The 23,942-nt window shown below is 46.2% G+C and overlaps 1 protein-coding gene across 7 annotated transcripts in view; it reads right to left on the bottom strand.

The window, feature by feature from the left end:
- Positions 1 to 23,942, bottom strand: part of slc26a5 (solute carrier family 26 member 5) — a 117,920-nt gene that overhangs the window by 64,539 nt on the left and 29,439 nt on the right. For 5 of the 7 annotated variants that reach the window (XM_070897319.1, XM_070897323.1, XM_070897324.1 and 2 more), the window contains exons 2-5: positions 22,845 to 23,067; positions 15,066 to 15,205; positions 3,534 to 3,644; positions 168 to 343 (exon numbers count right to left, since the gene is read on the bottom strand). In XM_070897319.1, coding sequence (XP_070753420.1) covers positions 168 to 343; positions 3,534 to 3,644; positions 15,066 to 15,205; positions 22,845 to 22,993 — 576 coding nt within the window. In that variant the 5' untranslated portion in view covers positions 22,994 to 23,067. Of the gene's footprint in view, positions 1 to 167; positions 344 to 3,533; positions 3,645 to 14,793; positions 14,936 to 15,065; positions 15,206 to 22,844; positions 23,068 to 23,942 lie in introns of those variants that run through there. The other 2 variants (XM_070897322.1, XM_070897325.1) reach the window with 2 other exon arrangements.

The raw sequence follows: 23,942 nt of genomic DNA, 5'->3' as shown, positions 1-23,942 counted from the left end.
TAAGAATTTGATCTATTGCAGCCAAACAAGTTCTAGTTCTGGTCAATGTTTACTGGTCAAGGACAAAGATAATCTCAATGCAGACAAATACCAGCAGTCCACAATAAGCCATGGTAATAACATTAGCATTGTGTTTCTCATCTTGTCTTTCCTAATCTCCTAGTTACCTGCAGAAGTCCTGAAAGGAAAGCTGTAGCTGCCGCCACTTTAACTCTCAGTGCATCTCTTGCCTCGTGTAACTCGGTGCTATTAGTTGCATTCATGGAAGAAACATTAAACATTTCATCAGGTGCAATTCTTGCAGTAGCTGCACCAACCATCAAACTGATTATTGCAAAAGTACCTAGGATAAGAAACAAAAAACATCTTCAATTCTCATTAAGAGCATCGACTGCTCCTTATATTTATGCTAGAGACTGTACCTTGGTCGAGTTTTTTTTGACTTGCCTCTACTTGGAATTAGAACCATCAAAATATCAATGCGACACAATGTCTCATGGGAAAAAAAACGGTTTCTGAGTATTGTGTTGAAAACAGCCAATACCTGTTCAGGTACTAAATATCAAACTGAACTGATTATCCGGTTTAGGTTTTAAAATTTAAACTTTTCAAGCGAGAGACTGAATACTCAAGCACTGGCAATGCAACATTTAAACCAAGGAGTAACATTATGCCACACTTCTCAAGTGTTTGCATACATTTAAAATGGGGCTATTGCAAGCACAGAAGAGAAGTTAACATTCCACACTAACCTTGTGAGGTGACTTAATACAAGACAGCACATTGGCAACATCACATTCTTGCCAGTATTTACCAAATTCAACAATTGCTCAGCCTGACGAAGTAAAGGAGCTGAAACTTTAAACAAGCGGTGAGATCGCCCCCCTCCCCCAACGACTGGAATTTAAAAGGGCTGGTCGAAATGGGGCATAAACTCAGCTCCCAGCCCACCTCTGGGCATAACTGCAAGTTTCACCAGGAATTGAGGGACCAGGGAGCCTCCAATGAGCTACCTGTACTGACTGGCTGAAGCAGCTCCAGTAGTGGCCTGAAGGCAGGCTACACATGCTGCTTGAGGTAAGGGATCAATAGCTCAGGATAAACTCATAAGACGAGAAAATAACAAATACTGAAGAACAGAGAAATAAAATACATGGCTTGGAGAAAGCTACAAATAAAACCGGAGAGAGACTGGTGTCTGAATGAGAATTAGTTAGTGCAAGCACTCAGCAAGTTCACTAATGGATTGGTTCACCCATTTTGTTGATAAAAGTAGCCTCAACCATACCATCTCCCACAGCCTCTCTACTCCAACGCTTTCGATTACAGACAAGATCATCTCCAACCACTTCCTTGTATCCCTCGTATCCACGTCTCCCTACTCTGTTCAAACCACACTTCCTACTACAGTCACCTCTGGAATAAACTCCCAAATCACTTGCAATACATTGTCAAATTTTCAATGATCTAGCCTTTGGCCTGCCATTTGCCACAATACTTCTGCAGTTGTCAATCTGCGCAACCACTCCCTCACCTCCATCTTTGATGCCCCCCCCCCCCCACCCCATTCTACCCCTTGTCAGTCATCCTCCTGGTTGGCCAATCGGTGCTCCCTCAAGTTCAAGGGCCGCAGACAGGAGTGTTTCTGGCACACAAATAGTTAAACTAGCTCTCACTAGATCTAGCTGGACCACATCAAATGCTCCTGGGACTCGCGCTCTATTCCAGGATCATCCTGGAGAAGATAAGCCCGTTTCTTTTTTCCATGATCATGTCTTTTCCCTTGCCCCTTCCATCCCCACTTCCAACAAGTGCAAGTAGCTCATGGCCTTTGTCACTAAGATTGTGACCATTGCTCTGCTGCTTCTGCCAAATCTCACCTTTACTCTTCCCACCAAGCCAAAATACCACAAAAGTTTCCCCTTGCCCTAGTCCCAGACCCGTGTCTTTTTCTAGTTTCTTTATCATCGCCCCTCATGATCTCTCAAGCTAATTTTCTCCACGAAAACCACCTCATGCTCCTTTGAATCAAACTGTTGACCATCCAACTTAACTTCCTGGCCTACATGTTGCTTGACATTGTAAAAGCATCCCATTCCTCGTGTACTGCCCTCCTCCCTTTCAAAACAACCATTATTAGCCTCCTCAAAACACCCCATCCTTGACCACTTTATCCTTGCAACTTACTGCCTCATCTCTAAACTCCTCGAGTGTTGCCACCTCCCAACTTTATGCTCATTCCTCTTGTAACTAAATGTTTGATTCTCTCCAATCAGATTTCTGCCTTACCCCAGCACTGAAATAGCCTTAACTGAAGTTACAAATAATATCCTCAGAGATTGTAGTGCACGATCTCCCCTCCACATCTCTGCAGCCTTTGACATGGCTGAACACACCATCCTCTAACATCTCTGTCAGCACCAGGTCTGAGAGACTGCCCTGACTTGATTCCACTCTTGCCTATCCAAATTATAGCCAGATGACCGGCAATAATCACTTTTCTTCCCACTCCCATGGATTTATCCTTGGTCTCCATCTTTTTTCTCATCGACAGGTTGCCCCACAGCAATATCATCCAAAGATTCAAGATCAGGTCCGACATACTTACTAATGACACCTAGTTCTAATATACCACCAACTCTCTCAACACACTGTGTGTTGTAAGGCTTGTCCAACATCCTGTTCAGCCACTAACTTCATACTCTCATCATTAATTCTATTCTCCTTTCTGGTCACTGTCTCAGGTTGAACCATACGGTTCGAAAACATTCTATTTGACCCCAAGCTGGGCTTCCAACCCTATATCCTCTTGATCACAAAGGCAACCAACTTCCATCTTTAACATTTCCCTTGGTCCATCATCTGCTACTGACACCCTCATTCGTGCCTTTGTCACCTCCAGACTCTACTATTCCAATGCTCTTCCGTTCTCAAACTTCAGCTCAGCCGTATTCTATCCTGCACAAAGTTTCACTTACATACACCATTTCTGCACTTGTTGACCTACACTGGCTTCCAGTCCCACCACGCTTCCAATTTATAATTCTCATTCTTTCATTTAAATCCCTTCATGGCCTCGCCCTCGCCCCCTCCCCATCTCTCGCCCCCTCCCCATCTCTCGCCCCCTCCAGCCCTATAACCCTCCGAGAAGTCTGCATTCATGTGACTGGCTTCTTGTGCAACACTGCCCCTCTCCCCACCCCCTTTGAGCCAATACTGGTGGCCATGTCTTCAATAGTGTAGGCCTTAGACTCTGGAATCCCCTCTCTTAAACCCATCTGCTTCTCCACCCCCTTCAATCCTCCTTAAAACACCTCTGACCAACCTTTTAATCACATCTCATTATTGCATTCTTTAGCTCAGCATCCATTTTTGTCTGAATACACTATGAAGCACGTTGGGATGTTTTTCTACATTAAAGGCACCATATAAATGCAAGTTGTTTATTAAAACAAAGCAGAAGAATGTTATATGATGTGCAATTTTAGTCACCAAGTGGAACGACGACATATCTAAACTCAAATACAACATACCTATTGACACATGCCTTGATGATCCAAAGATCATGTATAACAGGACTGGAAAACATGAAGTATAGAGCCCAAACACAGGGGCCACACCTGCCAAGATGGCATATGCTAAACCTAGAGAGAGAGGAAAAAGCATACAAATACACAAGTTATTTAGTAAAACAATGAATACCACTAAATAATGGAGGGGTGGAGTGGAGAGCAAAATTAACAAAATGTTGGTCATAATTCATGGCTGTCAAGTTATTTACACACACAACAAAATGTTTCTCAGTCAACTTTAAGGTGCCAATTACAAATGAGAATTTGGCACTATTACTGGTGAATTCTTCATCTTTATAATTGAATATTCTATACAAGTCTCTCCATAGATCTTGTCCAGAATATGTTGCAAGGAAGAAACTTGTGTAGTATTGTGGGCTGGTTTTCTCTAACTCAGCATCAAGTTCATTGAAACAACAAACAAGAGGCTGGTGCATCAGTGCTGCACAAGGCAAGATACTCAGTGTTGGTTTGCTAGATTGGTCATTAGTAATGATGGTCAAATGATTTTCATTAGAAAATGTACATCAAAGTCAGTAAGATCTAAAAAAAAAGCGTCAACTCTTAAAGAAACCATTTATTATAGTATGTCTCAAAAATTCCTATTTTATTGAAAAGAATCAACAGCATATTTTACGCTTTGTGAGCACCTCAACATTGCTCACTGATTTCCGTCATCAGTTTCTAATATTAATGCTTTAGTAATGGCATCAATTTGTTGCCATTCGGTCAGGTATCTTATCAACAAAGCTACAATTGTGTTTGTTGCTTAGTGTCATTGAAATGATCCTGAATGATCTTGAACAACTTGCCAATTACTGGACTGAAGGCATTCAAATGGTTCAGTGGTTATGGACTTTATAGAGGAAAAGGAAGTTAGAAATGGGTCAATAGTTGGAGAGACAAGAAGAATGATGGGCTTTGAAGAGAGCCGATGACACCTGTTTTGAAAATGATGCGTGGAAGAAAGCCCTCATTTATTTCATTATTATTTCTGGGAGCTTGCTGTGCACAAATTGCCTGCTGCGCTTCATACATTACAACAGTGACTACACTTTAAAAAATATTTTATTGGATGCAAAGTATTTTGGGAGCGGTGAACCCACTATATAATTACAAATATTCCTTTATATAATGAAGGAAAGGAGACTGACGATATTGGCACGTTGAAGGTAGAGAAGTAATTGTTGGTTAAGAACTAGGTCAGGAGTGAGTCAAGGGAGCAGATGGTGGGTGTAACGACGGAGAGTTTGATGAGAATGCTTGGCGAGGATGCGGGAGGCAGGGAAAGAAGGTCAATTCCGGTGTTTAGTGATGACCCAACTGCTGCTTTCATTCGGCTGACCATTGTGTCAGTAAAGTAACTCATTCCGTTCCACTATAGGTGAACGAGAGTCAAAACTTTAGAATGCCTTATCACCTTGGTTTTAACTTTCTTCTACAATCTTCGTATATTAAAAGCTCAAGGTTACCATATCATAATTATTTTTTCCTGATTTACCTTTTCTTTTAGTCTCATCAACATTGACCTGTGTTCTGCACTATAGATCTTGGCTTCCTAACATAACTTTTTTTTTTTAAGCTCAGTAATTAAACAGTGGGAGGGAGATAGAGGAGCAAATATGTAGGCAAATTTCTGTGCAGTCCAAAAACCATAGGGCAGTAATAGTAGGGGATTTTAACTATCCTAATATTGATTGGGACAAATATAGTGTGAAGGGTATAGAGGGTGTGGAATTTTTTTTTTAAAGTTGTCTTGAATACATTTAGGTCAGTATGTAACAAGCCCAACATGAGAGGGGGCAGTTTTGAATTTAGTTTTGGGGAATGAAGCTGGTCAGGTGGAAGGGGTAGTAGTGGGAGAGCACTTGGATGCCAGTGACCATAATTCAGTCAGCTTCAAGTTAGTTATGGAATAAAAGTCCCAAATTGGGGAAAACCTAACTTTGCTAAGTTGGAGTGATTTGGCCACAGTGGACTGGAGACAGCTACTTGTGGGTAGATCAATGTCGGAACAGTGGGAGGCATTCAAGAAGATTCGGAGGGCTCAAGCCAAACATGTGTCCTTAAAGAAAAAGGGTGGGAATAACAATTCTAGAGCCCCTTGAATGTCTACAGACTTACAGGGGAGGATAAAGAAAAAAGGAAAGCTTATGTCATATACCGACAGCTAAATGCTGTAGAATCTTTGGAGGAATATAGAAAGTTCAGAGGTAAAATTAAAAAGGATATTAGGAATGCAAGAAAGAGCATGAAAAATTCTTGGCATGTAAATTTAAGGAAAACCCCCTCAAGTTTCCCCAAGAGTTGCCCCGTTTTTTTTTTGAAGTAAGTAGCTTTTTTTGGAGTCACTTAAAAATTGCAAATTTCCCCATTTAACTTGCTCAGTTAGTTAGGTTTTTTTCCTAATTTAGTTTGTTCTCTCCAAAAGGGGACGTGACAAGTCACTTATGCCACAGAAGCAAATTTGGCCAGCTGAAAGTTACTCCAAACTAACTTAGGTCAGCGTATGTGGCCACTTTTGTAGACACAGAACAACCTTATCTACATTTAAGAAATCAGCGCAGGTAGCCAGAGATAAGGGAGGGGGGGGGGCCGGGGAAGGCAAGTTGGAGGATTCTAAAGCACTAAAGACCTTCACAACATCACATCACAACATCTTCAGCACAACATCAAAAATAAAAGATATATCAGCTACTGAAAATAGAGCAGTCCTACCTTGCCGACCGCAGAACGCACCGGCTAACCCTCCCACCAGGGCTAGGGGCGGCAGGCACACATGACTGTAGGGGTGGGGAATTTTTACTTTTTACAGTAGTCTCGAAATGTTGCGTGGTCCTAATGGAAAATATCTTTTATTGGATATTTTACAGTGCACTTCAATGACGACGACAGCAAAGAAAAGCTGCACCCATCCCTTACCCACATCTCGGGGAAAGTGCACTTCCTCATAGGGTCAGTGATGGTGGTGGTGGTGGGGGGGGGGGGGGGGGGGGGGTCGGCTTGGGTCTGACTGGTGGGTGGATTGAAGTGGGAGTGGCATTTGAGTATCTGGCCTTTGTACCGTTACTGCAGAAGCTAGCTCCCTCATGGCATCTGCCATCGTTTGCACCCCTCTCTTCCAGTCTCAGTGCTGAGATTTCACCCGACAGTGTCGCTATCTCATCATGCACCCCACTGACAGCCACCACGAGTGATCTTGTAAGGGCATTGGTCTCCTCACCCAATGTCAGAACCTGATTAACCTCTCCTGAGGGCTGCATCTCAGGAGAAACTGGTCAGCTTCTCCTTCCCCTCGTCGTGGGACTGCCTAGTGGCACCCCTCCAGTGTGAGGTGCAGGCTGGGACGGTGGGGCACATGCATTTCACCACCACCACTGGGACCTGCGACCTCGGAAGGTGTGAAACCATGGCATGTTGCCGAAGAGCTCATGGAGGTTTCTAGCAGTGTGATGCCCTGTGCAATGGACTGATCCATATTGCGGTCAGCATTCTCCCACGAACACATTTCCATGGACCCCTCCTTCCCCCCACCCGCCTTGGTCTGGAGCGCATGCATCTGGGTCCTCTCTTGGATCTTCAGGATGTTGAGGAGTGTCGTCGTCTTCTGCAAAATACAACAGAACAGTCAAATGGTTAGCAGCACAGGAGGGGGCAGGATGGGTGGCATGAGTAGTCTCACGCATAGCAGGCCAGTCAGCAGGTTGATTTGAAGGGCGACTGCATTTTAATGACTCACCCTCGCGTGTGGGTCCAGCTTGTGCAGAGCTGATTCTTTTTCTGCCGATGCGACTCAGCAAGGCAGCAACCCTCTGTTCCAGGGGTGACAGTTGGTGCAGATTTGTCGGACCTCCTCCTGTTCCAAGTCTTTCCCTTTTGTTGTGGGCCAATTTCTTCTGCAAAGATGATAATATAAATTTTCAGACATGGTGCACTTCTGATGGGTGGGACACATACAGAGGGTCCCATTTTTAATTGCAATTTAAAGATGAAGATATTACTTACACTCACTACTTGACCAACGTCCTGCCATTTCTTCTTGCACTGGCTTCCAGTTCTTGCGGTATTGATCCCTGTGGAGTATTCTTCTGCAACTAGGTTCCATCATCTTCTCATTTCCTTGGGTGAAACTTTTGACGGACCACTCTTGCCAATATGCAGCTCCAGCCATTCCTCCTCAATGAGAGTCACTAGTTTCTCCACTTCCTCATGGAGGAAATTCTTTGTTCGTGTTGCACACTCTTGCGCCATTCGTGTATTGGACTTACACTCAGGTAATATTCAAAAATCACACTTCTCACCTTTCCTTCCACCTATCCAGTACTCCTTTCCACTCCCTCAGCCACACAAAAATCAATATTTAAACTGTACCTTTATATATGGTCCATTACCAATGACACTCTCCCTTTAATTGGCAGATTGTCAAGCTTCCTGTTGCACTGTGCATGCGCGCACGCTCAAACAGACATGTGTCCCCGTCGGCACTCCGCAAGACGCTGGGCCCAAGCCCCGCCCCCTGCCGGCGGTGCTGAGCAAGCGCGGCCGAAGCTCCGCCTCCCGCAGGCTCTGCAGTGCCACGCCGATGAATCCGGACGACAAGTCGGCGTGTCACCCCCTAACTACGTCGTTCTAGGCGGCTGGGGAAATTTGGGCCCTTAAAGAGCAAGAGGATAACTAAAGAAAAGTTAGGGCCTATTAGAGACCATGAGGGTCATTTCTGTTTGGAGGCAGAAGATGTTGGTATGGTTCCTAATGAATACTTTGCGTCTGTTTTCACAAAGGAAAGGGACAATGCAGATACTGCTATCGAGGAGGAGTGCAAAATTCTGGATGAAATAAAGAGAGAGAGGAGGTATTAAGGGTTTAGCAACTTTGAACGAAGATAAGTCCCCAGGCCTGGATGAAATGAATCCCAGGCTGTTGAGTGAGGTAAGAGGGGAACTAGCAGAAGCCTTGACCATCATTTTCCAGTCCTCTTTGGATTTGGGCTTGATGCCGGAGGACTGTTAATGTAGTACCCTTGTTTAAGAAGGGATAGGCCGAGTAATTACAGGCCTGTCAGCCTAACTTCAGTGGTGGGAAAATTATTGGAACAAAACCTGAAAGACAACATAAATCTACATTTATAAAGGCAAGGATTAATTAGGGACAATCAGCATGGTTTTGTCAAGGGAAGATTGTGTTTGACTAACCTGATTACCTCCTCAAACAATTCAACCAGGAAGATGTAGTTTTAGCAAAGCTTTTGATAAGGTCCCATATGTAGACAGGTCACGAAGGTTAAAGCCCTAGGGATCCAGGGCAAAGTGGCAAGTTGGATCCAAAATTGGCTCAGAGACAGGAAGCAAAGGGTAATGGTTGATGATGTTTCCAGTGTGGTTCCACAGGGCTCAGTACTGGGTTCTTTGCTTTTTGTGGTATACATCAATGATCTAGATTTGAATATAGGGACTATGATTAAGAAGTTTGCCGATGACACTAAAATTGGCTGTGTATTTGATAATGAAGAGGAAAGTCATGGACTGCAGGAAGATATCAATCTACTGGTCAGGTGGGCAGAACAGTGGCAAATGGAATTTAATTCAGAGAAGTGTGAGGTAATGCACTTGGGGAGGGCTAATAAGGAAAGGGTATACACATTAAACAGTAGGCCACTTAAAAGTGCAGATGAACAAAAGCACCTTGGAGTGCTTGTCCACAGATCCCTGAAAGTAGCAGGCCAGGTGGATAAGGTGGTTAAGAAGGCATACGGTATGTTTGCCTTTATTGGCCGAGGCATAGAATACAAGAGCAGGGAGGTTATGCTTAAATTAGGTAATTGTCTGGTTAGGCCACAGCTGGAGTGCTACGTGCAGTTCTGGTCGCCGTATTATAGGAAAGACGTGATTGCACTAGAGAGGGTGCAGAGGAGATTTACTAGGATGCTGCCTGGAATGGAGAATCTTAGCTATGAGGACAGATTGGATAGGCTGGGTTTGTTCTCCTTGGAACAGATGAGAAGACCTCATTGAGGTATATAACATTTTGAGGGGCCTGGATATAGTGGATAGCAAGGGCCTATTTCCCTTGGTGAAGGGGTCAATTACGAGGGGCTATAGTTTTAAGGAGGTTGGTGGAAGGTTTAGAGGCGATTTGAGGGAAAGCTTCTTCATGCAGAGGGTTGTGGGGGTCTGGAAGTGTGGTGGATGCAGAAACCCTCACCACATATAGGGCCCAAGTTTCCACATGATTTGCACCTGATTTTTAGGAGCAACTGGTGGAGAACGGACTATCTTAGAATTCGCAATTCTCCACATTTTTTTTTCTGCAGTTCTAGTCAGGTAGAACAGTTCTACTTTGGAACAGAATTTTTTCTTCAAAAAGGGGCGTGTCCGGCCACTGACGCCTGATTTGAAAGTTTCCACAGTGAAAACGTACTCCAAACTAAAGTAGAATGGAGCAAGTGAAGATTTTTGTAGAACTGAAAAAACCTGTTCTACACATTAAAAAAATCAGGCGCAGGTTACAAATCAGGCGTCCAGAACGAGGTGGGGGGGGAGGGGGGGGAAGGGAACTCATTAAATTCTACAATCAATCTTTATTTATACTTATACAAATAAATCCAACCTGAATAAACATTTATAGAACAAGGAAAAGATTAAATAAACCATCTTCCTACCTGTGTGAAAGTGCTTCAGCCAGGAAGAATGGTGCAGCAAGCCTCACAAAACGAGGGAGCCGACCAAACGCGGGCCGGGGGGGGGGGAGCCGACCAAACGCGGGCGGGGGGGGGGGGGGAAGGAGACCGAACGCGGGCCGGGCGGGAGGAGGGAGGGAAGGGAGCCGACGAACGCGGGGGGGGGGGGGGGGGCGGGGAGCTGACCGAATGCAGGAGGGAGCCTACTGAACGCCGGGGGGAGGGGGGAAGCCGACTGAACGCGGGGGGGGAGGGGGGGGGGGGGAAATGGAGCTGTTCCAGACCGCTGGCGGGAAAAAGAGAGAAGGCTGCAGGAAGCCTCAGAAATTGAGGAGCCATTTCCCAACGGCAAAAGGCGGAGGTCGTCGGGAAACGGCTGCCTCAACTTTGAGGCTTCCTGCACCCTTCTCACTGCTACAAGAAGCCTCTGTGCTGATGGCAATGTACTTTTGTTAAAAAATTTTAAAAAACTAAACAGCTACAAAGAACTACAAAAATGGCCGAGTGCGAATGTTTTTTTCACAATGAGCATGCGCGAACGCTCCAACGCGCACGTGCAGCGTTGCTGGCAGGAAAGCAACGAATTTAAATAGTACCCGCCCCCTCCCACTTATAAAATCGGCGCGAGTGTAGGCTCCGCCCCCCTGCACGCCGCGCCAGGCAGACAAGGAGCTGCAGAACGTTCCAGAATCGCGAGTTTTTTTTTTAGGCGCCGTTTTAGGCGCGAAAAACGGGGGCCCAGCTCGGAGGGGCGCCCGGTTTTTTTCTTGTGGAAACTTGGGCCCTTAAAAGGTGCTTGGATGGGCACTTGAAGTGCCGTGACCTGCAGGGTTACAGACCTAGAGCTAGTAAGTGGGATTAGACTGGATAACCTCTCATTGGCTGGCGCAGATATAATGGTAAATACTGTAGGCAATTGAATACGGCCAGGGTGATCTCCTGGACTAGTTTCGATCGCTTGGATCGGTCGGAGAGGAATTTTCCCAGATTTTTCCCCCCAAATTGGCCTGGGTTTTTTTTTTGCTTTTCCCAGTTCACAGGTCAGAGAGGAATTTTCCCAGATTTTTTTTCCCCCCAATTGGCCTGGGTTTTTTTTTTTGCTTACGTTAGTAGGAGTTGTGTACAGACCTCCAAACAGTAATAGGGATATTGGGGAGGGCATCAAACAGGAAATTAGGGGTGCATGCAATAAAGGTGTAGCAGTTATAATGGGTGACTTTAATATGCACATAGATTGGGCTAGCCAAACTGGAAGCAATACGGTGGAGGAGGATTTCCTGGAGTGCATAAGGGATGGTTTTCTAGACCAATATGTTGAGGAACCAACTAGGGGGGAGGCCATCTTAGACTGAGTGTTGTGTAATGAGAGATGATTAATTAGCAATCTCATTGTGCGAGGCCCCTTGGGGAAGAGTGACCATAATATGGTGGAATTCTGCATTAGGATGGAGAATGAAACAGTAAATTCAGAGACCATGGTCCAGAACTTAAAGAAGGGTAACTTTGAAGGTATGAGGCGTGAATTGGCTAGGATAGATTGGCAAATGATACTTAGGGGGTTGACTGTGGGTGGGCAATGGCAGACATTTAGAGACCGCATGGATGAATTACAACAATTGTACATTCCTGTCTGGCGTAAAAATAAAAAAGGGAAGGTGGCTCAACCGTGGCTATCTAGGGAAATCAGGGATAGTATTAAAGCCAAGGAAGTGGCATACAAATTGGCTGGAAATAGCAGCGAACCTGGGGACTGGGAGAAATTTAGAACTCAGCAGAGGAGGACAAAGGGTTTGATTAGGGCAGGGAAAATGGAGTACGAGAAGAAGCTTGCAGGGAACATTAAGGCGGATTGCAAAAGTTTCTATAGGTATGTAAAGAGAAAAAGGTTAGTAAAGACAAACGTAGGTCCCCTGCAGTCAGAATCAGGGGAAGTCATAACGGGGAACAAAGAAGTGGCAGACCAATTGAACAAGTACTTTGATTCGGTATTCACTAAGGAGGATACAAACAACCTTCCGGATATAAAAGGGGTCAGAGGGTCTAGTAAGGAGGGGGAACTGAGGGAAATCTTTATTAGTCGGGAAATTGTGTTGGGGAAATTGATGGGACTGAAGGCTGATAAATCCCCAGGGCCTGATGGACTGCATCCCAGAGTACTTAAGGAGGTGTCCTTGGAAATAGCGGATGCATTGACAGTCATTTTCCAACATTCCATTGACTCTGGATCAGTTCCTATCGAGTGGAGGGTAGCCAATGTAACCCCACTTTTTAAAAAAGGAGGGAGAGAGAAAACAGGGAATTATAGACCGGTCAGCCTGACATCGGTAGTGGGTAAAATGATGGAATCAATTATTAAGGATGTCATAGCAGTGCATCTGGAAAATGGTGACATGATAGGTCCAAGTCAGCATGGATTTGTGAAGGGGAAATCATGCTTGACAAATCTTCTGGAATTTTTTGAGGATGTTTCCAGTAAAGTGGACAAAGGAGAACCAGTTGATGTGGTATATTTGGACTTTCAGAAGGCTTTCGACAAGGTCCCACACAAGAGATTAATGTGCAAAGTTAAAGCACATGGGATTGGGGGTAGTGTGCTGACGTGGATTGAGAACTGGTTGTCAGACAGGAAGCAAAGAGTAGGAGTAAACGGGTACTTTTCAGAATGGCAGGCAGTGACTAGTGGGGTGCCGCAAGGTTCTGTGCTGGGGCCCCAGCTGTTTACATTGTACATTAATGATTTAGACGAGGGGATTAAATGCAGTATCTCCAAATTTGCGGATGACTAAGTTGGGTGCCAGTGTGAGCTGCGAGGAGGATGCTATTAGGCTGCAGAGTGACTTGGATAGGTTAGGTGAGTGGGCAAATGCATGGCAGATGAAGTATAATGTGGATAAATGTGAGGTTATCCACTTTGGTGGTAAAAACAGAGAGGCAGACTATTATCTGAATGGTGACAGATTAGGAAAAGGGAAGGTGCAACGAGACCTGGGTGTCATGGTACATCAGTCATTGAAGGTTAGCATGCAGGTACAGCAGGCGGTTAAGAAAGCAAATGGCATGTTGGCCTTCATAGCGAGGGGATTTGAATACAGGGGCAGGGAGGTGTTGCTACAGTTGTACAGGGATTTGGTGAGGCCACACCTGGAGTATTGTGTACAGTTTTGGTCTCAATAACTTGAGGAAGGACATTCTTGCTATTGAGGGAGTGCAGCGAAGATTCACCAGACTGATTCCCGGGATGGCGGGACTGACCTATCAAGAAAGACTGGATCAACTGGGCTTGTATTCACTGGAGTTCAGAAGAATGAGAGGGGACCTCATGGAAACGTTTAAAATTCTGACGGGTTTAGACAGGTTAGATGCAGGAAGAATGTTCCCAATGTTGGGGAAGTCCAGAACCAGGGGTCACAGTCTGAGGATAAGGGGTAAGCCATTTAGGACCGAGATGAGGAGAAATTTCTTCACCCAGAGTGGTGAACCTGTGGAATTCTCTACCACAGAAAGTAGTTGAGGCCAACTCACTAAATATATTCAAAAGGGAGTTAGATGAAGTCCTTACTACTCGGGGGATCAAGGGTTATGGCAAGAAAGCAGGAATAGGGTACTGAAGTTTCATGTTCAGCCATGAACTCATTGAATGGCAGTGCAGGCTAGAAGGGCTGAATGGCCTGCTCCTGCACCTATTTTCTATGTTTCTATGTTTCTCCCAGTTCACATGGCTCCAGTTGGGGTGGAGTGTAGAATGTTGCGGTGCAGGTGCTGTCACAGTTGTGTGGGGTGGACTGGTTGGGCCGGGTGCTCTTTATCTTTCTGCCATTATTCATAGGTTTATATGTAACCTTCAGGGCTGCTGACTGAGAGCCGTGTGGCTCTATGTTGGCCGGTGTGGACACGATGGGCCGAAATGGCCTCCTTCTGCGCTGTAGATTTCTATGTTTCTAATTGTGTTCATGACTGCTGTCTATTGAATTGAAGAATTTGCAGATTTGAATTTTTATTTGCTCCTATTTATACAACGTGCATGTTGTGCAATATATCGTGGGTTGTGTGGATGGAAGAGAGAAAGTGACGTAGTCCACATGCCATGCAATGCAACTGAGTAAGGGCAAATTGAAACACATTGGGGCTCAATTTGCAGTCTAGGGTGGATGCCTCTGACCAGCAAAACAATCTACAAACTTACCTTCTGCCTCGGAATTCACAGAGGCTTGCACTCCTGCGCCTCTGCGCAGAGGCCCACGTATGCCAGGAGCGTATGTGATTCCCAAGTGCCCCTGAGATCACGTGGGCCGGTCCAACCAAAGAAGGGGATCCCCATTCAACTTATGGGGATTCCATAAAAAATACATTTAAACATAACAAATACATTTTAAAAACATGACAATTAAAATACAATGTAATTAAACATTTAAAACAAATTACATTTTTTCCAGAAATAAATTTAAATGTTTTAAAGCGAATAAAAATATCTTACCTTATTCTACATGTATTTTAAATGTTGAAATGAATTAAAAGATATATTTAAATTTTTTTTTAAACTCTTACCAGGCACCAGAATTTCACGAGCATTCGCTGGGCAGAACTCTCCACCCGCGGAGGCCCTTATCCCGGGGCTGTGGATGATTTGCATGCCTAAACCCGGAACTTGCGCAGCTCCTACGGGCACGTGCACACCTCGTATGCACCCGTAAGGGCCGCTAATCACGGCCCAATTACATAAGACCATTGTTTAATCCTAAAATGCTGACAAAGAAACAAATTCTAATGATTTCCAAACACATCTGCACTTGAAAAGCAAAAGTAATTTTCATATTTACCTTGAGGTAGCTGCATCACTCCAGTGCTTAAACCAGAAACTATGTCTCCTAATAAATACTTCTTTACAGGGTATTTAGGTAGCCATCCCAAAATGGGAACAAAGCTGATGATTATTGACTTGGCCTTCTTGGTTGAGCAGCTGTAGAAAACAAAATAAATATGCAGTACAGCGGTTAAATAAATAGAGCTCAGCCTAAATAGAAAATTTGCAGGGGTGGATCCTACCACAGAGCCCCAAGCCTTGGACCACCTGCTTAATATTTCTCATTATCATCCATCAGAAATAAGTGTAATTTTTTTTGATGTCGACAGCTTATAGCAGTTGACAAGGCAGAATTTCTATTAGATTTCAAGACGACTTTTGAAGGTGTGGAACGGGTAAAGGTTAGAGAGTGGAGGGTCACAATGGCTAAAGGCTCTGGCATGGATAGTGGAGCAGAGGGTGGAGTACCACACACAGCAGGAAAGCATCAAATATTAAGTGCTGGGACATAGGCCCCTATTTTCGTCACGATTGTGTGCCGTTTTTTGGCGTGAAATCCTGTTTCCAACTTTCAACACGTTCATACGCCGACCATGTGTGGCAGTATAAAAATTTTTTGCAGCAGACACGAGTGAAAATGGGTTCGGGCACAGTTTCTGTGCAGTTAGGCAATTTTGGCCGTCCACAATTTTTTTCAGCGCGGTGCACTGCCAAAAAAAAAACCTTTTGTGAAAGTAATTTCCGAGATTTTGGAGCGAGACAATTTAATAAACAAATGTCTAAATTTTTCAGAGGGAACTGAAATATCACTGCTGGGCTCTTTTTCACTCAAATTGCGACTGTCCATCCCAACACAATCGTTGCTGGCCAGGCTCCAGCCATGGGTCGGGGGAGTGCCGGCCGGGCAGGGTTGCAGGCTCCAGAGCCTGGGCTACTTTTGAAGCCGAGCGTCGAGTTGTTGTGCTCGTGTCCGGCCGAGCTTGCGATCCTGCCCGGCCTGCACTCCTTCGATCCGTGCTCGAGCTCGGTCAGCGTCCGAAACAGGCCGTTTTGTGCACAGGCACAGCAGCAAGCTAGAAATCACCATTTGTCACAGATGACCCAAGAGAATCACTGTACATACAAATAAACAAACGCATGCGCAGATCAGGGTGTGGTCCGATCTAGGGCGTCACCTAGCCTTGTGGAGAAAAACGGAGAGGAAAGGCGTCAGTGATAAGTATTTATCTGCCTATTAACAATAATAATGGGTGCAATTTTTAGCATGCCTGATGTGATAAGGGCATTGGCCATACAAGGCATGCACATGCAGAGGCGACGAATAATTCGACGCCGATATCGGGGAGACATTACTCTCAGCGAGTCTATAGGGAGAGGTGCTCATACCTGCAACTGAGTGAGGCAGACTGCGTTTGCAGGCTGCGATTCAGAAAGGAGGTCATCACTGAGATCTGCCAACTAATCAGGGCAGACATAAGGCCAAGAAGTGGAAGGAGGACTGCCCTACCTGTAGAAGTAAAGGTAACAGCGGCACTTGCGTTCTATGTTACGGGATCATTTCAAGCTTCAACTGGGGACGTTTGCTCGATCTCACAGCATGCCACCCATTGCTACATTCGCCAGGTGACTGCTGCACTGTATGCCAAAAGGGACCAGTTCATCATTTTTCCTATGACCACGCAGGCAATGAGAGACAGGGCTGTGTAGTTCTCCAGAATTGCTGGCTTCCTCAGAGTACATGGTGCCATTGACTGTTCCCATATCACCTTGAGACTATGACTCTTCCACCCTCCCACTCCTTGCTGACCTCCCACTTGGAACTCCAACGGACAACTGGCCTTCCTAATGCCTTCCCCCATCCAAGCCTCGGGCCACCTACCGTCAAGGGGGCTACTCGGCGTCGAGCTTGCGGCCAACATCTTCCCATAGGCAATTAGGCTCATACAGCAGTGCCTGGTCTCCAGTCGACTTAGACCAAGACCTTGCTCAGCTAAGCCCATGTGGTGGCCGGTGTGCAACAGCCACCCCACGTTAAAAGAACTCACGCACAGGCTTCTTCCACTCCGTTAACATGAAGTTCGGGACCTGGAACGTCAGGACCCTCATGGACAACCCCAACAGTGACAGGCCGGAACGTCGCACCGCCATAGTTGCCCAGGAACTTAGATGTTTTGACATCAACTTTGCCGCCCTAAGCGAGACCCGGCGGGTAGGGGAAGGCCAGCTCAAGGAACAAGGTGGAGGTTACACCATTTTTTGGAAAGGGAAACCAGAGGAAGTACGCCGCCTTCACGGAATCGGCTTCGCCATCAAAAATGAACTGGTCGACCGCCTCAAAGACTCCCCCTACGGGATTAACAAATGCCTCATGACTCTTCGACTCGCCCTATCCCAGAACCAATGCACCACAGTCATCAGTGCATACGCCCCAACACTCGATGCAACGGATGAGACCAAAGAGGGTTTTTATTCCAACCTCGAAACATCCTTGCCTCGCATCCCCGCGGGCAACAAACTGATCCTCCTAGGTGACTTCAATGCCAAAGTCGGCAAAGACACAGCCCTCTGGGGAGGTATGACTGGCAGAGAGGGGTAGGGAAAGCCAACTCCAGTGGTACCCTACTCCTGACAAAATGTCTAGAACATGAACTTCCCATCACTGACACCCTGTTCCGCCAGAGGAACAAATACAAGGCACCGTGGCAAATACTTGCACCTGCTCGACTATGTCATCATCTGAGCCAGGGATCGCAAGGATGTGCCATGACAGGAGCTGACAAATGCTGGACGGACCACCGCCTAATCCAATCCATCATCGACATTAACATAGCCCTAAAGCGGAGGGGACAGCAGAGCAGTGCCGCAAAAAAGTCAATGCCGGGGCACTTAGACCCAGCTAAGGGAACCCTATACCGCCAGCGCCTCATAGCTAACCTGATGATCCAGAGATGCAGAATGCCCACAGCGCTTGGTCTGCCCTCCAGGCCTCTGTAACTAGTGCCTGTGAAGAGACACTTGGTCACTCAACCAGAAAACACCAGGACTAATTTGATGAGAATGATCAGGAGATCCAAGAACTAATAGATCGCAAGCATGGAGCATTTCTGAGCCTGAAGCAACAACCCACCTCGGGAGCAGCAAAGCAACATTACAGGTGGCTTAAAGCTGAGATCCAACAAAAAACCTGGGATCTAAAGAACAGGTGGTGGATGGAGAAAGCACAAGAGATACAACAACTGGCCAACAGCAGTGATAGGCGAGGATTCTTCATCACAGTCAAGGCCACCTACGATCCAAACTCCCAAGGCAACCACCCCACTGCTGGCCAAGAACGGGGAAACACTCATCAAGGACACCGAGGCAGTCAGGGCCCGCTGGAAGGAGCACTTCGAAGATCTCCTCAAATCGAGACTCTGCCTTTGACTCGAGTGTTCTTGACTCCATCCCGCAGCATGCGACCCGCCACCACCTCAGTGAAACCCCAAGGCTGCACAAGGTAGGAAAAGCCACAAGATAGCTGAAGAACAACAAGGCTACGGGAGCAGATGGAATAACTGCTGAGGCGCTAAAGTATGGCGGAGAGGCGCTGTTGGCGCGGATACATGATCTCATCTCACATCTGGAGGGAGGAGAGCATGCCGGGAGATCTGAGAGATGCAGTGATCGTGACCATCTTTAAAAAAGGGGACAAGTCCGACTGCGGCAACTACAAAGGAATCTCCGTTATCAGCCACTGGGAAAGTTGTCGCTAGAGTCCTCCTCAACTGTCTTCTCCCTGTGGCCGAGGAACTCCTCTCGGAGTCACAGTGCGGATTTTGTCCCCTATGGGGCACAACGGATATAATCTTTGCAACGCCTCTAGTGCGCCAGTGCAGCCTTCGGCCGCCTGAGGAAAAGAGTCTTCGAAGACCAGGCCCTCAAATCTACCACCAAGCTCGTGGTCGACAGGGCTGTAGTAATACCCACCCTCCTGTATGGCTGAGGCGTGGACCATGTACAGTAGACACCTCAAGTCACTGGAGAAATACCATCAACGATGCCTCCGCAAGATCCTACAAATCCCCTGGGAGGACAGACGCACCAACATTAGCGTCCTCGTCCAGGCCAACATCCCTAGCATTGAAGCACTGACCACATTTGATCAGCTCCGCTGGGCAGGCCACATGGTCCACATGCCAGACACGAGATTCCCAAAGCAAGCACTCTACTCGGAACTCCTTCATGGCAAACGAGTCAAGGGTGGACAAAGGAAACGTTACAAAGACATCCTCAAAGCCTCCCTGATAAAGTGCAGCAGCCCCACCGACACCTGGGGGTCCCTGGCCAAAGACTGCCCTGAGTGAAGGACGTGCATCCGGGAGGGCGCTCAGCGCCTCAAGTCTCATCGCCGAATGTATGCAGAAAACAAGCGCAGGCAGCGGAAGGAACGCGCGGCAAACCTGTCCCACCCTCCCTTACTCTCAACGACTGTCTGTCCCACCTGTAGCAGGGACTGTGGCTCTCGTATTGGACTGTTCAGCCACCTAAGGACACATTCTAAGAATGGAAGCAAGTCTTCCTCGATTCTGAGGAACTATGATGATGATGATGACGACCTTGAGAGCATCCTTGTAAGATTCTGAAGTTTACAGCCAACAGGAAATGGTTCCACTCCCTACATATGCAGCAGGTATGCGACGATCTGCAATGGATGCCAAATATCCTGGTAGCATCCATGATGCTTTCATCCTACGTGAGAGCATTATAACTGCGATGTTTCAGGAGCTGTCAGAAGGGTGGAGCTGGTTGCTCGGGGACAAAGGTTACAGACTTGCCAGCTGGCTTATGACTCCCCTACGCAAACCCCGCACTGAGGCAGAGCGTCAGTACAATATGTCCCACATTACGACATGGAGCATCATAGAGGGGACAATGGCGTTTTAAAGCAGCGGTTCGGTGCCTGGACCACTCTGGAGGCTACCTGTAATACTCCACTCACCACGTCACTCAATGCACTGTCGTGTGCTGCATGCTGCACAATTTGGCCATCATGAGCGGACAGATACTGGACATTGAAGATCCTCCTGAGGGAGAAGGAGGAATGAGGATTCGGAGGAGGCCGGCAACGAGGAGGGCGACCAGCAGCAGGAGGAACCACCTCAAGCTGCAGGACAACGGCGGAAGAGGGTGGGACAACCAAGGGGACCTCTAGCCATTGCTAGAGACTTGCGTCAGCGGCTAATCCGTGAACGTTTTTCTGCCTGAAGGCTAAACGGCGGCACGGTTGATTATAGTATCGCACCATGTTGACTATTTACACCTGTTTGCACTTTTAATAATGTTGTGTTGGTTTATGTTGGTTAAATTCACAAAATAATGCACTGATTCTGGTTATATTCAAAGGATAGGTTTATAAACATTTGTACTTAACTTTAATAAAACATTTTGTATCAACTTTTCAATGAAGAAATATCAAACTTTAAAATGTTCAATTAACATGTATCAAACTTTAAACTTCTTGCAAATTTTAACATTTCAATGAACAAAACTTTATTGTATCAAATTTTTGTATTAACAAAACAAGTACAATAACAGCAAGATACAAATATCTCTCCTCCCCCTTATTCAACGACCACTAGTGCGTAGTGCCCTTCTTGTCCACCCTGGTGCCTCTACCCTTAGCCCTTTCTGTTGGCGCAGCAGACTTCCTCTGCCCCCCGGTGAGCCCATGGTCATATTTTTTTGTTTTTCGTTGGTGGGGTTGGACAGCAGCAGACCTAGTAGACACCTTTCTGGAAGGCCCGGGTTCGTCTTCCGTCTTTTTCTTCAAGCTGTGGATCACCCTGCGGCACAGTCCCCGAGGTTGGTCTGGTGATGATTTGAGTGGCTGCAGTTGATGCCGCCAATTGTTGTTGTTGAATGACAACCTGGGCATGTTCCCTTATTGCAGCAGCTACCTGCAAATTTGTCACATATGTCAGACAATTTCCCTATCAGCTGTTGCGACAGTGCATCAAGTGCATTCACCATTCCCTCCCTAATCTGCCCCGCTAGTGGTGGTCCTACTGCTCCAGACAATGTTGCTATTTCTCCTGACAGTCTCGCAATTTCTACCCTCACCTCACCCATGGTGTCCAGGAGCGACCTGGTTAGCTGCATACTCTCCCAACTCATCCCGATAAGCTGTACCATGTCTACCTGCGCTTATGGTTCAGCTATCCTTTCTACCCTCCTTCACCGTCTCCCACCTGTGCCTTGCTCCTCAACCCTATTGAGCATCCCTCTCACAGGTGTGCGTTGCTGGACCACACTGGGACACACATCCTGATCCATGGGCTCCACCGGCTGCAGGTCCAATATGACCATCTGATCAGTGGGGGAGGGGGGAGATCTACATGCTGGTCTTCATCCAGATCGTCCGGCTTAAAATCAGAAAACAATTCTGGACTTTCTTTCGGCCTCTTCCTGACGCGCAGTTGCTGTAAAACATATTGAAAACATCCATTAAAGCCTAGCTAGCCCACGCAGTATTTAGCCAATCCACAGTGCAAATTGCAGGGCTTACCTAGTCTCTCTGACCCGAGCCCGGCATCGATTGTTGGTGGATCTTCTCCGGTGAGCTTTAATCAGATCAGAAATCCTCTGTTCCAGCTGGTTCAAATTGCAGCTTACTTGGTCGACCTCCATCAGTATCATTCCTGTGGTTCCTGATCTTCACATTCTTCAACTGCAAAGTTGAAAACTGAACTTTTTAAAAAGAGGGTTCTTTTGTGTGGTGGCCACATACACATTTACAAATGTCAGTGCAGTGCATGCTTACTTTAACTAATTGTCCTAGGTCCTGCCACTTCTTTTTCAGCTGCCCACCGATTCTCCAGGTGATGGCTACTGCATTGTACTCTACAGCAACATCATCCCAACACTGAGCCATTATAGCGGGTTTTACTTTTTTTCGCTTTTCTCCGAGTTGCCAGCAGATCCCATTTCCTCTCAATGATATCTCGTGTGTGAGAAACCGAACTGCTCCTCCTTCTCCTTCGGATTTCTCTTCCACTTCCCTCTCAACCATATTTTGCAGGCTTTAATGCTCAAAATCGCAGAAAGATCCAGCCAGCACGATCCGATCACAAAACGAAAAACGGTCCGATCACAAAGGGCTCTTTAACTATGTCTGATCCAGGCCAGTAGGTTCCTTTTTTCGCGTATGCCCAGACAGTTTTTAGCACAGACTTAAAGCTCCCCACCCCAACAACTTCAGAGCGTGCGGTGCCAAATTCAAATATTTGTTTGCCGAAAGTCCCGATTTTTTTTTTTCTGGCGTGAACATATACAAAAAAAATCGTACATTGACATGTGCGGGCGCCAAAAATGCAGCAAGTGGAAAATAGCGGCCTCAGTGATGAAAGAAAAGGGTGAAGCAATAGATGGATTTCAGAGTATTTTGAAATCAATGCCCTGGAGATAGGGAGCCAATGGAGGTAAAAAAACAAGGGCATAAGTGGAATGGGATGGGATGCATCTGATGGAACTTTGGACAAGGCCAATGAGGAGAGTGTCGAATAAGTCAAGCGTGGAGGTAATGAAGCCAAAGATGAGTATTTTAGTGGCAGTAGTTTGAGGTATGGGAAAAGGCAACCAACGTTCAGAAATGGAAATAGATGGTATTGGTAACAGATAGAATATGGGGTTTGAAGCTTAGCTCAGGGTCAAGGAGATTACAATTCTTTAAAAATTCAAATGAAACCAGTAAGACAAACAGCCATTTATAGTAGCCCTGCTTTATAATGTTGAAGCTCAAAATAAAATAGCAACTTACAAAACATACCGAAAATACTGCAATAACTTCTCCCTTCTAGGTGTCTTTGGTTTTTCCCTCTTATGTAGATAGCTTTGAAAAGATTCCTGATTAAAAACTGGGCGGTTGACATTGTAGCTGGGGGCACCACTCGTTTCAGAAACGTCCATACCGGAGGTGAATTTTTCATCAAATAATCAAAGTATTGTGGAAGCAGTTTCAAATGTATCCTTCAATGAATCCACTACAAGAAAACAAGCAATGGGATTAGATTTATTTTTCTCTCAAACTCGATGCTGCTGAAAAATACAGCACCAATAAACTGCCTACACCTAGAATTTGAAAAGTTGAAGTCATTACATTAGAATTTTAAGCAGCTCTGAAGCCAACAGGTAACTCCACATCAGTGGTAACCCATGTCCGATACAATACAGATAAACAAAAAAAGTTTCAATTAATGTTCTGAATACCAAATGCAAAACATTCCTTCAAAATGATAAGTACCACGTTTCACAGAAGAAGAGAAAATACGAACACATAAAATAAACTTTAGCTCAAACATATACCACCTTATACATTTGTAAAGCTGTGGCTGGCTCAGGATCTTCTGATTCAAAAGCCAGTTTAGTGAAACAACATGCATTTATATAATTTATCTGATTGAAAGGCTGCATCAGAGGGAGCAGTGTGTGGCGGCCCGGCCCGGATATTGGCGAGGTCCCGGCCTGCAAGACCATCAGCAGGCCGGGGCCATCAGAGGGAGCAGCGTGTGGCGGCATACCACTGCAGGAGGGCGACGGCTGCGAAGTCAGGTCGCTCATTGCAGTGCAAGCAGGCACAGCAGGAGGGGTGAAGAACATAAGAACATAAGAATTAGGAACAGGAGTAGGCCATCTCGCCCCTCGAGCCTGCTTCGCCATTCAGTAAGATCATGGCTGATCTGATAAGATCATGGCTGATCTGATAAGAAGCGGCAAGTGTTTGTAGAAGGAAGTAACCGGGGCCCAGGAGAGGCGCGAGTCTGGAGCCCAGAAGAGGGAAGGGCCCAGGGGCAGCACGGGCCAGCACACACTGCTACATGTGTGCACACTCGGTCCGTGCAGCACAGCTGGTCTCCAG

This window comes from Pristiophorus japonicus, chromosome 13 (assembly GCF_044704955.1).
Source record: "Pristiophorus japonicus isolate sPriJap1 chromosome 13, sPriJap1.hap1, whole genome shotgun sequence".
NCBI classification, from domain to species: Eukaryota; Metazoa; Chordata; class Chondrichthyes; family Pristiophoridae; genus Pristiophorus; species Pristiophorus japonicus.
This window is presented reverse-complemented; position numbering and strand designations above follow the sequence as displayed.